We start from the raw sequence: 16,923 nt of genomic DNA on the forward strand, positions 1-16,923 counted from the left end.
CAATAGAATTGGTGTGGTGTGACTAGAAGCTGACCAGAGACGTGTTGTTCTTTGTATTTACTGTTGTGTGAGAGTCTGTCCCCAACGTAGCAAAGATCCGCTGAGTGTTTTCTGCTTTATAACATACATGTGGTGCAAGTAAACGGAAAAAAAAATCATCTATTGCCTCAGCATTTTTTCCCATAAGTATCAAGGCCATATAGGGAAACACACACAACTTTGTGAGAATTGTTCTTATCGCATGTAAAAGTTCAATCAGGGCTCGGTGCCAAAGGCAGAAACCAGAGACTTTAAATGCCGGGATGGTTTCACAGATAATTTGTTGGGAAATACGAGATAAACAAAAGTTAAAATGGCAGAAGGCAACAGCAGAATTTTTTTTGGTAGTATAAAATGTTCTTTAAAGATGACTTTAGTGACTTAACTTTAACTTAATCATACTTTACATGAAGGGAAACTCCACAAATTTGACATATTAAAATCACTTTATTAGTCACAGTGAGCTAAAACTCACTCAGCATATGAAAACAGATGTGTAATGTGTTCTGTGGCTCTAAAGGAGCTTTGTCAAGTCTGAGAAAATGACCCAAGTGATGTCACTAATGGTATCTTGGTGTGGACTTAGAGACAACCCGTTGTCAACAGGAAGACTGTTATAAATCAAGGACCTGGAATCTGAAGGATGGAAGACATTTTAGTCTCAATTAGATTTCTGCCTTGGTGATGGAAGGAACGAAGCAGGAAAGGAGGAAAGGAAGGGAAAAGGGAAACTGGAGGAAGGATGGGGAAACGAGAGACAAGAATGAAAGGTGAGAAAAAGAGAAGAAAGGTAGGAACCAAGGGAAAAGAAAAGAGGGAGAAAGGAAGGTAAGGAAAAAAGAAAGAAAGGAAGAAAGAAAGAAAGAAAGAAGGTCAGAAAAAAACAAAAGAGGTAAAAACAAAGGGAAAAGAGGTGAGGGAGACAGTAAGGTATGAAAGGAAGGAATGAAGGAAAAAAGGGGAAGAATAAAGAAGGGAGAAAGTAAGGTATGGAAAGAAGGTACGGAAGAGAGAAGAGACAGAAAAAAGAATGAATAGGTGAAGGAAGGGAGATAGGGTATAAAAACAGGAAGCAAGGAAGGAAAAAAAGAAGAGAAAGGAATAAAGGGAAAAGAGAAGGAAGGAAGGAGGGTGCAGAAGAGAGAAGGAAGGGTCGAGAAAGTAAGGAAAGCAGAAGGAATGAAAACAGAAGAGAAGGAAGGAAGGATGAAAGGAAGGGAGGAAAGAAGGGAAAGGAGAAGGAGGGGAGAAGGGAGGGTAAAGAAACAAGAAGAAGGGAAGGGAGGAAAAGAGATGGAAGGAAGGAAGGAAGGAAAGAAGGAAGGGAAAGGTACAAGGAAGGAAAGAAGGAAAAAAGGGAAAGATTAAGGAAGGAAGAACAGAAGTAAGGAAGAGAGGTACAGCTAAGAGATGGAAGGGAAGAGAGGAAGTAAGGAAAGTGATGAGGAGAACGATGAGGATAGAAGGGAAGGAAGAGAGGAAAGTTAGGGAAAGTAGAAAGAAAGGAGATGGGAGAGTAAAGAAACAAGAAGAAATGAAGCAAGGAAAAAGAGAAGGAATGAAAAGGGGAAAAATAAGGAAGGGAGAAAGGAAGGTACGGGAGGAAGGAAGATAGGGAAGAAATAGAGAAAGTAAGGAAAGGGGAAGGAACAAAGAGAATAGAAGAAAGGAAGGCAGAAAAGAAGGGGAGATATTAGGGTAAAGAAACAGGAAGAAAGGAAAACAGAAAGAAGGTAAAAGAGAAGGAAGAGAGAAATGAAGGAAGTAAGAAGGGAAGAATGAAAAAGAAGCAAGGAAGGAATGGTAAGAAAAGGAAGGAAGAAAGGAAAACAGAAGGAAGGGAAAGAGAAGAACGATAGAACAGGAGAAAATTAATGGAGCACAGTTGCTCTGTTTATCACGGTGTGGATTTAGCATCTGATTAATCTACAAGCTTCTGTGCTGAATTCCTCAGACTTCATGCTCATGGTTTCTCAATGGGTTTCATCACACAAACACACACACTACACACACACACACACACACACACACACACACACATACTGAAGTCACATTTTTGTCTGAAAGGGTGAACCGGTCGTGAAAAACAGACCTCAGATCTGGAGTGTGTTTATCTGGTTCTTGTGAACTTGTGACCGCCGCATCCCTCCATCAAACACTCCCTCACCCTTTCACTCCGGCTCAGATTCACTTTGTTGTCCCTGTTTCTTCAGTCTCTCTAAAGCCTCTCCTGTCTCTATCACGCTGCTGCACTCCATCCTGTTATTTATTATTCACTCCATCTGTCATTCTCCCTGTTACCCCTGTGTATACAGAGCTCTCTATCAGTGGTGGAGGAGGTATTCTTTTATCTATGTAAAAGTGCTAATACCACACTGTAAAAATACTCTGTTAAAAGCAAAAGTCCTGCAAAATGCTACTCAGGTTAAAGTATGCAAGTATAATCAAGAAAATGCACTTAGAACATTAAACATAAAAATCAATACAGAAAAATGTCCCCTGTGATTTTATATCATATCATTAGATTGTTATTATTTGTGCATTAATGTGATATCAGGATCTGACTGTCGAACCTTGATTCTTGGCCCTGCAGGTGATGGGCCCACAGGACGATGGCTCCATGTTGTTTTTTTCGGGCTTTTCCTCTTTGCCCGACCTGGCCCCATGGCCCAAGGCCCGGCCACCAGACACTCCTTGGCGAGCTCCCTCTAGGTCTGGCTCAAGAGGGGCGCCTTGGTGTCCCTATACCGGGCGAGGTGCTCGGAGTCCAAATAGTCAGTGTCATCAAGGTCTTCTTGAATTGCTCTTAGTCTCCCCTGGGACCAGGGTTGGAAGGAAGTCACTGCCTCAAGTGAGGGAGCTCAAGTATCTCAGGGTCTTGGTCAGGAGTAAAGGTAGAATGGAGCGTGAGATGAGTCGGCAGTTTGGTGCGGCTTCTGCAGTTAGCAGCATCGTTGTTTACTGGTCCGTCTACGTCCCAACCCTCACCTATGGTTATGAGCTCTGGGTAGTGACAGAAAGAATTAAGTTGCGGATACAAAGAGCTGAAATGAGTTTCCTTTGTGGGGTGGCTGGGCTGTAGAAATAGGATAAGGAGCTCGGACAGCTGGAGGGAGCTCGGAGTAGAGCCGCTGCTCCTTTACGTTGAAAGGAGTCAGTTGAATTGGTTTGGGCATCTGATCGGGATGCCTCCTGTGCGCCTCCTGTTAGAGGTGTTCTGGGCACGTCCCACTGGTAGGAGGCCCCGGGGGCAGACCCAGAACACGCTGGAGGGATTTCATATCTCATCTGGCCTGGGAAGCATTGCTGGGGAGAGGGATGTCTGGGGTGCTTTGCTTGGCCTGCTGCCCCCACAACCCAGCCCTGGATAGGCGGATGAAAATGGATGGATGAATTATGAGTTCATCTGCTAATAATTTTCTCCAGTTGAAAACAGTGGGAAATGTGGTCACCATTTTCCAGAGCCCAGAGTGATACAATGTTTTTTTTAGTCCAACCAGCAGTCCAAACTTCAACATGAATACATTATAATTATTAAAATAATCAAAAAGGAAAAGCAGCAAATCTTCACATTTGAGAAGCTGGAACCATGAAAGGTTTTTGCTTGAAAAATGACTGAAATCAATTAATTAATTGATTAATCTGTAACTATAAAAACTATTGGGTAGTTCAATTTGTTACAAAACATATTTTCTCTGTATGCAAACATCTTAGTTTGTAAAGTGGCTAAAGCTGTAAAAAAAGTATTTCTCAGATTTTTTTACTTACAAAAGTACTAATGAAAGACATTACTGGTCTATTTTAAGTATCAGACATACTTTTTATGGCTTCTGTAGCATAAATAGCCTAAAATAAACTCCAGTTTTGATCATTTTGAAATAAAAACAGAATCATGTCCATGGGGAGGCTGGATCACATCGACATTCGGCTCAGCTCCAAGACATATAGTCCCCTAAACACTCTTACTGTAGCTGGAGCTCAGCCAGTCTAAGCATCTCCACTGCTTAGATAAATGTATCCACTCAAATCTTTATTGGAAGAACAACTTCTTTCTTTGTAGAAGTCACTTAAGACAACATTTGTTTTATACTGCAGGAAAAAGCCCAACTTCCAACTGTCCACTGGGGAATATTGAAAATGTTTTGCTGAACTAACAATAGGCCTGTTCTCTTTATTTGTCAGTGTGTTGCGTGGCAGCATTTTCACATGGGAGTGTGTGCGGTTCACTTTCTAGCTTTATTCAGTTCTTCAGCTGTATCTCACAGCCTTCTTCAGCCTATGGAACGTGCTCTGAGGTCAACAAGTGTCATTGGAAGTAATGTGCGGGAAAAAGCCCTGCTGTATGATCAAAATCTCTGAGTGAAAACTAAAAGAATCTTGGATATTTTACCATAGATGTGAACAATAACTTGTTATTGCTTTGTTCAATTAAAAAAAATGTAATTTTTTAATTAATTAAAAAATGAATGGATTCATGAATGAATAGAAAATAAAAGGATGAATAAAAACTGAAACAAATGAAGAGCAACATTAATACAGGAACATGCTATTTTCGGTCACTGCATGATCACCATATAGTTGGTTAAAGACTGTGTTCTTCTGAGGACATACACCGATCAGCCGCAGCACTAAAACCACTGACGGGTGAAGTAAATACCATCAGTCATCTCGTTACAATGCAGTGTTCTGCAGGGAAGCCTTGGGTCCTTGTTGTGCACCACCCACCCAAACACTACTGCAATCTGGTCAAGCGTCCATGGGATGTACCAGTACCCCAGATGTCCTGTGTCCATGCCCCCACAGGACAGAGCCAAGTCCAATCCATGGTGATGCCTCTGACCTGTTGAGACATGGACACAGGACCTCTGGAAGTGTCCTCTCTGGGACAGGGGCATTTGTGGCAGAGCCTTAGTGTCCTGTGGGGTGTGATGTGGGATATTGCCACTTCCCATGGATGCTTGATCGGATTGGGATCTGGGGAATTTGTAAGGCCACGTCGACACCCTAAGCACTAAGCACTAAGCACAAGTTCAGGTCATTGGAGGGAATTTATATAGTAAAATATGATTAGATTCTTCATCACTCCAAAAATAAAGCAATTTCAAGAAAGATCAGCCAAGAAGTGGACATTGTTCGAGGGAGTGTGGAAACTCTCAGGCAGATCATTTCCACATCTTCTGGGACTGCCCAACAATCCGGCCTTAGTAAGATAGTAACATAGTATGAATGATTAATTCAATAAGGGGTTTTGAGATTAAACATGATTTCTACACTATATATTTCAGGAATATCACTGCCACAACCAACTCTAGGGATAAGCCAGTCAAAAAGCTATAACAAGGAGATGGCGAACCAGAGAGCCCCAAACAAAAGAGGACTGGATTGTAATTGTAAAAGAAATATGTAACATGGAAAAGGATACTTTCTCCTTGAATCTATGTATGGACAAATGTATTAGTTACTAGTGGACATCTAGTCGGTGAAGATTCTCAGTCATCCAGGTCATGGTAATCATAAATGCTATATCGTAGGCAACTGGACTTGCTTGAGTTTCTTGAAGACGCTTCGCCTCTCATTTAGAGCTGAAGAAGCTTCTTGGATGAGAGGCGAAGCGTCTTCAAGAAACACTCACATGAATGCCAGGACCCAAGGTTTCCCTGTAGAACATTACACTTATGAGATGGTCAGTGTTATTCACCTTAGTTGTCAGTGGTTTTACTGCTGTGGCTGATTGGTGTCTGTAGCTAACATTTACCTTCATTAGAGGGTCATTCCAAGGATTTAGTACTACACTTGCAAAATCATAATCAAAGCCATCAGTCCATCTAATATCCTGACAAACTCCAGGAACATTGGATCCAAAACTATAAGAAATAAAACACCTTAAATTAGCATTCATCGTTCATTGGACAGACAAAGATGGGTAAACTAAAGATACACAAATAAGAAAATAAGAATCAAAAACTGAATGAAAGGAATATTAACAAATGCAAGTAGAGACTCTGAGCTTCTGGTCAGCCTACATCACTGTAGTTTACATCCTGATGTCTTGTTAGAGAACAAGAGTACAGACTTGATGGTCGGTTGATAATGTTCACTGATTACAGCACAACAGATTTCCATTTCGTCTTTAAAACTATGGCTTGTGGTTCCATTTGAACCATTCTGATAATTGTTTCTCTCCTCCTCTCTGCAGGGGGACCACACGTGGGCGACCATGTTGGGTCAGAGTGTGCGGTTACAGCCTGTGCCGATCCAGAGCCTGTCAGAGCTGGAGCGAGCCAGGTTACAGGAAGTCGCCTTGTACCATCTGGAGGAGAGGGACCTGGACTTCAAGATTAGCATCCCGAAAGGTATGTTAAGTTCAGACAACAAATTTCAACACATATCAAGTCTTTTTGGTGCTCTTACATCCAGGATTTGAAAGACCAGTTCAACATTGTGGGACTTGTTTTCGCTGTCTTGCTAAGAGTTTGATGAAGTCAGAGCCTGGAGTTGATTAGCTTAGCATAAAAACTAGAAGCAGATGGAAACAGCTCACTCGGCTCTGTCTAAAGTAAAAAGCAAAACACCCACTGGCACCTCTAAAGCTCACTAATTAGCATGTTGCATTTTGTTCGCTTAATCCACACAAAAAACCCAATGTAAAAACATCAATTTGTGGTTTTACAAGGTTTATGTGCTGGTTCATTTAGAGCCATTTAAAACCACAAATTGTAGTTTCTGTATTTTGGTTTTTGTACGGATCAAACAAACAAGATTTAATGGGTTATTTAGTGAGTTTTTGAGGTTAAAGGAGGTGTGCTTTTGCTTTTAAACAGAGTCAGGTTAGCTGTTTTCTCTGTTTTCAGTCTTCATGCTAAGCTAAGCTAACCAGCTGGTGCCTGTAGCTGCACATTTAGCATACAGACATGAGAGTGGTATCAATCTTCTCATATAATTGTTGGAAAGAAAGAAAAATAAAATTTCTCAACATGTCAGCATTACTTCTTGAAGAGTTGGCAACCTTTCTCAATTCAAGAAACGTCTAAATCCACATTCGCCTTTGGTTGTTCAGTCGACTTTCTTGAAATCTTGTAGACATGTTTCAAGACGTCTTAGAAAGACAAATCAATTTTAGATTCTGCAATAATTGGCTCAAATGGCTCCTCACAGTGTGGAGGTATGACGCATGATAACTACAATGTTACGTTTCTTGATAAATGTGACCACTTTCAATGGTTTGTCCTGGTTGTGGAGAGGATCGTCAGCCTAGAGGTTGCACTAGGCTCGTAATGACGTGTGAAACCTAGCGCCAGTTTAGAAGATGTGACTGGTATGGTAATCAAGCCCACTCCCTATTAAAAGCTGAGGTTGAACTGTCCTCAAGGGAGCCATAACACACTGCTGGTGAATCTGAGGAATGAGTGTGAAGCAGGAGGACAGTGAGGATAAGCCTGTGTGCTTGGTCAACACTCTTTGGTCAAAGGCAACATTCTGTAGACATGTGTAAGCAATCAGAGTTGTTAGTTATGATAAGAAAGGGCAAAGGATGCTGCATGGTTTGTTTATCCTTCCGCGTGTCTCACTCGATGTCTCAAATACCACTGATAGGATTGGGAGTTCAGTTCAGGATAAAGGAAAAAAATATATACAGATATGGTGTCTAAGATATATGCAAACTGCTTAAAAACTAAAGAGAAATAGGAGAAAGGGCAGTTATAGAAAGCTACTTTCCTCTCTGCTATGGAGTGCAAGCAAATGCTGCTTTTAAGATGCTTAAAAAATTTGTTTTTCCGTTGAGGAACATTTAGAAATGGCTCCTCGTGCAGCCAGAAAGGACAGTCTCTGCTTGCTTTGGACAGACATTATCTCACAGGGGAACTCTTTGCTAAGAGCCAAAAGAAGGTTGTTTTTTCCTAGATAAATATGACATAGGCTCGTCCTTACTAATTTCCATTTTGAGGCCATTTTTCTTTTGTTCTTGTTATTAATGCCTCTGTGCCAGAGATAGCCGTGGCTGGAGGCAGTCTGTTTTCGGGTTTTCCATCAGTACATACTGTAATGGACTGGGTGACGTGATTTTAGCTGTATGGATTCTGTCACTGTTAAGAATGTGTTACGTTCAGCTGCAGTTATGGCAGTTACTGAGTTTTCCCACACTGTGAAGCCTGTCAGTCAATACTAGCACCTATGACAGTGGTCTGTGTGAGATACCTGTGATTGGCACAGGCTTGAGGAGGGAGGGTTGTTGTTGTTATTCCTGCTACGTCATGTGTGCATTTGTAAGCCGATGAGCTGGAGTTGTTGAAGTATCCGCTAATGCAGAGAACACCCTGTAAAACAGATAGGTTTGTTGTTTTGGCATTGGCTACGGCCCACAATAGCCTGTGTTAAAGTTCAGGAATAAAAGGTCAGCAAAAGGAGTTCATGCCTCATAGCCTTATTATTGGGGGCACTACAATACAATCATTCGTATGTACAGTACAGGCCAAAAGTTTGGACACACCTTCTCATTCAATGCGTTTTCTTTATTTTCATGACTATTTACATTGTAGATTCTCACTGAAGGCATCAAAACTATGAATGAACACATGTGGAGTTATGTACTTAACAAAAAAGGTGAAATAACTGAAAACATGTTTTATATTCTAGTTTCTTCAAAATAGCCACCCTTTACTCTGATTACTGCTTTGCACACTCTTGGCATTCTCTCCATGAGCTTCAAGAGGTAGTCACCTGAAATGGTTTTCCAACAGTCTTGAAGGAGTTCCCAGAGGTGTTTAGCACTTGTTGGCCCCTTTGCCTTCACTCTGCGGTCCAGCTCACCCCAAACCATCTCGATTGGGTTCAGGTCCGGTGACTGTGGAGGCCAGGTCATCTGCCGCAGCACTCCATCACTCTCCTTCTTGGTCAAATAGCCCTTACACAGCCTGGAGGTGTGTTTGGGGTCATTGTCCTGTTGAAAAATAAATGATCGTCCAACTAACACAAACCGGATGGGATGGCATGTCGCTGCAGGATGCTGTGGTAGCCATGCTGGTTCAGTGTGCCTTCAATTTTGAATAAATCCCCAACAGTGTCACCAGCAAAACACCCCCACACCATCACACCTCCTCCTCCATGCTTCACAGTGGGAACCAGGCATGTGGAATCCATCCTTTCACCTTTTCTGCGTCTCACAAAGACACAGCGGTTGGAACCAAAGATCTCAAATTTGGACTCATCAGACCAAAGCACAGATTTCCACTGGTCTAATGTCCATTCCTTGTGTTTCTTGGCCCAAACAAATCTCTTCTGCTTGTTGCCTCTCCTTAGCAGTGGTTTCCTAGCAGCTATTTGACCATGAAGGCCTGATTGGCGCAGTCTCCTCTTAACAGTTGTTCTAGAGATGGGTCTGCTGCTAGAACTCTGTGTGGCATTCATCTGGTCTCTGATCTGAGCTGCTGTTAACTTGCCATTTCTGAGGCTGGTGACTCGGATGAACTTATCCTCAGAAGCAGAGGTGACTCTTGGTCTTCCTTTCCTGGGTCGGTCCTCATATGTGCCAGTTTGGTTGTAGCGCTTGATGGTTTTTGCGACTCCACTTGGGGACACATTTAAAGTTTTTGCAATTTTCCGGACTGACTGACCTTCATTTCTTAAAGTAATGATGGCCACTTGTTTTTCTTTAGTTAGCTGATTGGTTCTTGCCATAATATGAATTTTAACAGTTGTCCAACAGGGCTGTCGGCTGTGTATTAACCTGACTTCTACACAACACAACTGATGGTCCCAACCCCATTGATAAAGCAAGAAATTCCACTAATTAACCCTGATAAGGCACACCTGTGAAGTGGAAACCATTTCAGGTGACTACCTCTTGAAGCTCATGGAGAGAATGCCAAGAGTGTGCAAAGCAGTAATCAGAGCAAAGGGTGGCTATTTTGAAGAAACTAGAATATAAAACATGTTTTCAGTTATTTCACCTTTTTTTGTTAAGTACATAACTCCACATGTGTTCATTCATAGTTTTGATGCCTTCAGTGAGAATCTACAATGTAAATAGTCATGAAAATAAAGAAAACGCATTGAATGAGAAGGTGTGTCCAAACTTTTGGCCTGTACTGTATGTCTAATTCTTGAGGACGCAAAATGTCGCGAACGCCTTAAGGGAATTTCTTCAAATTTGTCATAAATGGCCACTTGGACTCAATTTGAACTGATGAGATTTTGTTGGTCGTAGGTCAAAGGTCACTATGACCTATGACCCGTTTTTTGGCCAAATCTTTAAAAAAAACAATCATCATATTTAACGTCATATCTCATGAACAGAAGGGGCAACATTTGGTCATATGCTGAATTGGTGACGCTAGTCTTGGAAGTGACGTCAACTAAAAAGCTTTTCCAGATCTTTAAACCACATCTCATGGTCTGCCTGAGCAGATGACATTTGATCACTTGTCACAGAGATCGGTCGTGCATACTTAAGTCACGTCACGAAAATGAATATCTCTGGCAACTAAGCAAACTCCATCTGCAGAGGAACACTGTAAGATGCGACTGAAAGCCCCAGAAAGTCAAGTGAGTGGCCTTTAAGATTTTTTTATGTCTCCACTCTGGCAATAGCAGTGGCTCAAGGCGTTGTAATATATATATCATGGGTTCATCCCAATACCGAATCTTGCATCCACGTTTCCCTTAGCCTGGAAATCCAGACTCAAATCTAGACAGATTTTGAGTCTGGCCCTCACCCATACACCCTTCCTACCCAAGGGGCGGCACTAACTGAGGCATTTCAAATGCCGCCGTATGCAGTTGGATAGCACGATGGCCAATCAGAGCAAAACACAAGGTGACGTATTCAGTGCAGTAAGCCCATTGGTTTGCTGACCAGTGGGGCTAACTGATATATTATGCTTTTGTTGTATCCCATCGGCAAAACCGCAAAAATGTCCTTCCTGGAAGTGAAGGCTTCTAGGGCAGTCTTCTGTTCCTCTCTCAAGGAAAAAGATAAGTGTAGTTGGCTTAGCGTTTCTTCCAAAGCTAAATTGAATGGACACGGTCCTTCGGCAGCTGCCATCTTGGCTGTTTACTTTTAGACTCTTACGGGGGTCGGGGCATCTGGATTTCCAGGTTACGTTTCCCTCACTTGCGTCTCTTCCTTGCGTCTTAGCTCCACCCTCGTAATAAACAGGGGAGAGATGCGAGGATGAGACATGAGGGGAGAAGAAACAAGGAAAAATGTCTTAAGAGAAATGAGATGTCTTTTCCTTTAAAGCGTCACATGAAGCGACGCCCATTTCTGACGCCAGCAGTTGATCACAGTTGGATCAGCTGTCAGGAGGCTTTATTTACAGCTACAGAAAGTTTTAATTGAGTTTGTGCCACATAATGTTATATATACATACAGTACAGGCCAAAAGTTTGGACACACCTTCTCATTCAATGCGTTTTCTTTATTTTCATGACTATTTACATTGTAGATTCTCACTGAAGGCATCAAAACTATGAATGAACACATGTGAAGTTATGTACTTAACAAAAAAAGGTGAAATAACTGAAAACATGTTTTATATTCTAGTTTCTTCAAAATAGCCACCCTTTGCTCTGATTACTGCTTTGCACACTCTTGGCATTCTCTCCATGAGCTTCAAGAGGTAGTCACCTGAAATGGTTTTCCAACAGTCTTGAAGGAGTTCCCAGAGGTGTTTAGCACTTGTTGGCCCCTTTGCCTTCACTCTGCGGTCCAGCTCACCCCAAACCATCTCGATTGGGTTCAGGTCCGGTGACTGTGGAGGCCAGGTCATCTGCCGCAGCACTCCATCACTCTCCTTCTTGGTCAAATAGCCCTTACACAGCCTGGAGGTGTGTTTGGGGTCATTGTCCTGTTGAAAAATAAATGATCGTCCAACTAAACGCAAACCGGATAGGATGGCATGTCGCTGCAGGATGCTGTGGTAGCCATGCTGGTTCAGTATGCCTTCAATTTTGAATAAATCCCCAACAGTGTCACCAGCAAAACACCCCCACACCATCACACCTCCTCCTCCATGCTTCACAGTGGGAACCAGGCATGTGGAATCCATCCATTCACCTTTTCTGCGTCTCACAAAGACACAGCGGTTGGAACCAAAGATCTCAAATTTGGACTCATCAGACCAAAGCACAGATTTCCACTGGTCTAATGTCCATTCCTTGTGTTTCTTGGCCCAAACAAATCTCTTCTGCTTGTTGCCTCTCCTTAGCAGTGGTTTCCTAGCAGCTATTTGACCATGAAGGCCTGATTGGCGCAGTCTCCTCTTAACAGTTGTTCTAGAGATGGGTCTGCTGCTAGAACTCTGTGTGGCATTCATCTGGTCTCTGATCTGAGCTGCTGTTAACTTGCCATTTCTGAGGCTGGTGACTCGGATGAACTTATCCTCAGAAGCAGAGGTGACTCTTGGTCTTCCTTTCCTGGGTCGGTCCTCATGTGTGCCAGTTTCGTTGTGGCGCTTGATGGTTTTTGCGACTCCACTTGGGGACACATTTAAAGTTTTTGCAATTTTCCGGACTGACTGACCTTCATTTCTTAAAGTAATGATGGCCACTTGTTTTTCTTTAGTTAGCTGATTGGTTCTTGCCATAATATGAATTTTAACAGTTGTCCAATAGGGCTGTCGGCTGTGTATTAACCTGACTTCTACACAACACAACTGATGGTCCCAACCCCATTGATAAAGCAAGAAATTCCACTAATTAACCCTGATAAGGCACACCTGTGAAGTGGAAACCATTTCAGGTGACTACCTCTTGAAGCTCATGGAGAGAATGCCAAGAGTGTGCAAAGCAGTAATCAGAGCAAAGGGTGGCTATTTTGAAGAAACTAGAATATAAAACATGTTTTCAGTTATTTCACCTTTTTTTGTTAAGTACATAACTCCACATGTGTTCATTCATAGTTTTGATGCCTTCAGTGAGAATCTACAATGTAAATAGTCATGAAAATAAAGAAAACGCATTGAATGAGAAGGTGTGTCCAAACTTTGGCCTGTACTGTATATAATGATAAAGATACAGATACAGTTATCAGTAGCAGAGCAGCAGTATTTTCTTTCTGTCTAACAATCAACTGCACATGAACAACAACCTGTCTTTGAACACTGGAATTGATTCATTAGGCCAAATGTTTCAGGGAAAACTAAAATTCTGTAACTCATCAACCCGACGCTCAGGAATGATCAGTGATGTAAACGTGTTTCTTGCTGACAGACGGACTGTTTGATAGTGTCCATAATAAAAGTTTATGAGGGAAATAACAGATTGTGAAGAGAATAATCTTTCTCATAAATGAAGAAAGTCATTTGTTTCCTCTTCTTCATCAGAGAACAAATAAAATATGATGTGGCAGTGATACATTTGAGTGTAATCTCTTATCTGTCTTCCCTCTGATATGTAACTCCAGTGATGTTGTGATGTATCAGATCAGTCCAATCAGCTGTCCAATCAATAACTGATATCCAATCAAGAGTGGTGTGTTGGTTGGTGAAAGACTTCCGCGAAGGCTGCCCTCGTGCAGCCTTACTTCCCTCTCCTCTGAAAGCCTCCTCTCTCCTCTCTCCTTGACTCCTCCAAGCGCATTTAACAAACTGAGAGGTCCTGCAAGATGGTGAGTCTTGATCTATTTCCGGGTCAAGTGATCGAGGACAGAGGACGGAGGAGTCGAGGAGGGATATTGGGATGAAGCCAGTGTCTCTGGGTGCATCCATCCCATTCTCGTGAGTGGATTTGGTGGTCAAAGTTCAAGGTCACTGTGACATCACAGAACATGTTTTTGACCCTAAGGAATTCATATGCGAATTATGAAAAAATTGATGAAGGTCAATGTCGCAGTGAAATAATATTCTGCAAAAACATTTTTCTGGCAATTGCATCATATCTCAGGAAAAGAAGGGGAGACATTTGGTCTGATACTGATTCTGTGACACTAATCTTGGGTGCCCACCTTGAAACTGTGGTGATTGTATAGATCCTCTGTGCTGCCACTTTGAGGATGTGTGTGAAACATCCACATAGTTTCTTTGCATCGACATTTGAAGCATTGTCTACTGTCATAGCTACATGTGAATCTGGACAGACATGGATGTAAACTGTAAGTGCAGCTTCACTCGTCTGCAGAGACATTCAACCACAATCTGGTAATTCTATTTTTTTTCTTGCTCTGGCATGGAGTGTAATTGTAATATCAATTTCTTTGTCTTTTCAACTAATTGAAATGCCCCACCTCCCGTGTTCTCACCAAGATACCAGGTCCTTTTGTGTTTCTAAACTGTGATGTCTAGACCTCTTAAACTCCCACCTGGATACGAAACCCTGCAGGATACCCCGGGTGTGAAGCACACGCTAGGGGGTCGGTGCCAGTCCCTGCAGCAGGCAAAAGGGTGTGAAACACATCTTAAGAGGTGTTCCTCAGGTATAAATGTTTAGGCTTTCCCATGCTTGGGATCTTTCTTCATTCTGGCCGCTCGTGTGTTGATTGACCTTATCTTTGCAAAGACAATAAAAACCTTGTCGGCCGGCAGAAATCTATATTCCATTCTTCACCAGCAGCACAGAATTTCCACAACAAGAGCAAGAGAATATATTCTTATTCCAAATAAACTATAATAAACCATTAGAATTGTTAAATTAAATTAATATTTCTTATTTTCTTTGATATTTTTCGTGATATACAGATATGCAATGATGATTGCTGGATAATATGTTAAAAGAATGAGACTGAAGGAATAGTTCACCCAAAAACAATATGGTTTTTGGTGCGCTGTTGAACTAAGCTCTCTGTGGCCCCAGAAAAAGTATTTTAAGTGGTGTTAAGGAAAACAGAGCACCCAAAAACTGAAAGCACATCACTGCAAACAGCGTTATCCAAATGCCACTTATCTATTCATGGGCTAATGGAAATCCAAACAGCTATTTTCACTAAACAACTGTTTAGCAACAGCAAATAGTCGTTTGGATTCCCACCACTCTCTTCTCAAGCTGCTTACTGCACAGACTGCCATAACTTATTTATGAAGGTTGTTAGAGCTGTGTAAAACTTAAAAGGCCTTTTTTGGGTGAAAAAAAAAAAAATATATATATATATATTTTTTTTTTTTATTGACCGTTATTATTCTCCTCAAATGAAACCAGGATTGAACATCAAGTCAAAGATGGATAATGTTTTATTTATACTGTAATTTACCATTAGAAAGTATAGAACCTTTCACTTTTAGTAAACAGTAGGGCATTTTTTAGTGGGCGGGGCTTAGCTGGATGCAAAACAATTCTTTACAGACATTAGCTAGAGCTAGCTAGCAGGTTCTGTTGGCTTCTTTTAGATCATGAAGAAAGACGATGCGAGTGGTACATTCAGAAATACTCATTCTGAGTGCCGTAGTGAACGTTCGGCGTTCGGGAGACAGAGCAGCAGAGCACTGAGCGGAGTGAATGTGTGATTAACTTAACCGTTCATTAATTCATATGAAAATGTAACGCTCCGTGTCTATGACCAACAGGACTCTCATTTTAGTGGAGAGTGTCAGACTGACTTTACGAACGCACCATGTCAGGTCACTCACTCTCCGGACCGCGAGTGTTACATGAATAAGTAAACACTGACCAACGGGACCAGACTGGCCGACCCGTATGCTCTCACTCAGTGGACGCATGATGTCACAGGAAGCTTTGTGGTTGATTACTGTGCCAATCTTACAAAGGGAATCGACACTTGAACAGTTTCCTCTGGTTTGTTTTGCTATCGAAGCTAACGTTAGCTAATGCGCTAAAGAGTTAGCGTTACGGAGAAATCCAGTATTCCTCTTAATACCTCCCCAATGTCTGATGAGGTGGACATGATAACCCTTAATACACATAACGTTATTCATCCCTACAACAGGAAATACTTTTTCCCTAACCTGATATGCACGTGAGCATTTTTCATAATCATCTCCGTCCAGTCCTTTCGTCTTATCACATTTAACCATAGTTGTCTTTGTTTTCACTGAGGGGCAGTGGCGGCTGGTATGAGATGAAATTAAGTTTTGAGCCATGACTCCTTCTATTCTGGCTCCCAATAACACAACAAGATGACATTTTAAGACTCCTATGTAGCCTACAGCCCTGTGGTGGAGAGTCGTGTTTTGCCTCCAGCTAACAAACTGACGTCATTGTGACGTCGGCCCTAAAAGGGTCAATATAATTTTTTTTCGTACCTATAAGACAGAAGGCATCACTTTAAGGTCGTGGGTCATGGATGTGAGCTTGTTTTACAGGCTTCCACAAAGGAAACCATCTTTCTTTTCTTCAGAAAGAAAGTCAGTCTTTCATATAGGCTGTTGTCCTCCCTTAACAGCTTCGCAGCTACATCAGACGCTCTATTGAATGTCTGATTAATCTTTGATAACAGCGGGAAATACCTCAACACTTTCCCTCTGCTGATGTTTACTTGCACAACCACTCCTCTCCTTGCCACTGGACACAACTCCCTGCACTGAAATATATTGTTTATGTGCAACCATCGTATCCTTCTGAACTCTAAAAACCCAGCCAATAAAGTGGGATAGTTTTTCACCAACAAACCATAAAGCCTTCAAACACCTCACAGACTGCAGACTGGGAGGTTTTTATCTTGTGTTTATTGGGGCTGGAGGGATCGCTGAGGTCAGAAGGATCAGAGAGTATAGAGGCTGATGCTAAGCAACACACACAGCTGATTGTAGAAGTGGTGTGTGTGCGTGTGTGTGTGTGCCATTCTCCTATGAGACCAATCTTGATGTAAGCTGCTTTTCTCAGACTCAACTGCACTCTCCCATACCGTTGTTCTCTCTCAGGGTTATTAACCTCTGACCTGTTCAACTCTGACCACTGGTTCACTCATGATCTCCAATGAACAGTGACGCTCCGTTA

At 42.0% G+C, this 16,923-nt stretch overlaps 1 protein-coding gene across 3 annotated transcripts in view; it reads left to right on the top strand.

The window, feature by feature from the left end:
- Nucleotides 1-16,923, top strand: part of arhgap36 (Rho GTPase activating protein 36) — a 116,172-nt gene that overhangs the window by 54,404 nt on the left and 44,845 nt on the right. For all 3 annotated transcript variants that reach the window (XM_033609772.2, XM_033609773.2, XM_033609774.2), the window contains exon 2: nt 6,236-6,392. In XM_033609772.2, the coding sequence (XP_033465663.1) occupies nt 6,236-6,392 (157 nt within the window). The remainder of the gene's footprint in view (nt 1-6,235; nt 6,393-16,923) is intronic.

This window comes from Epinephelus lanceolatus, chromosome 22 (assembly GCF_041903045.1).
Source record: "Epinephelus lanceolatus isolate andai-2023 chromosome 22, ASM4190304v1, whole genome shotgun sequence".
NCBI lineage: Eukaryota > Metazoa > Chordata > Actinopteri > Perciformes > Serranidae > Epinephelus > Epinephelus lanceolatus.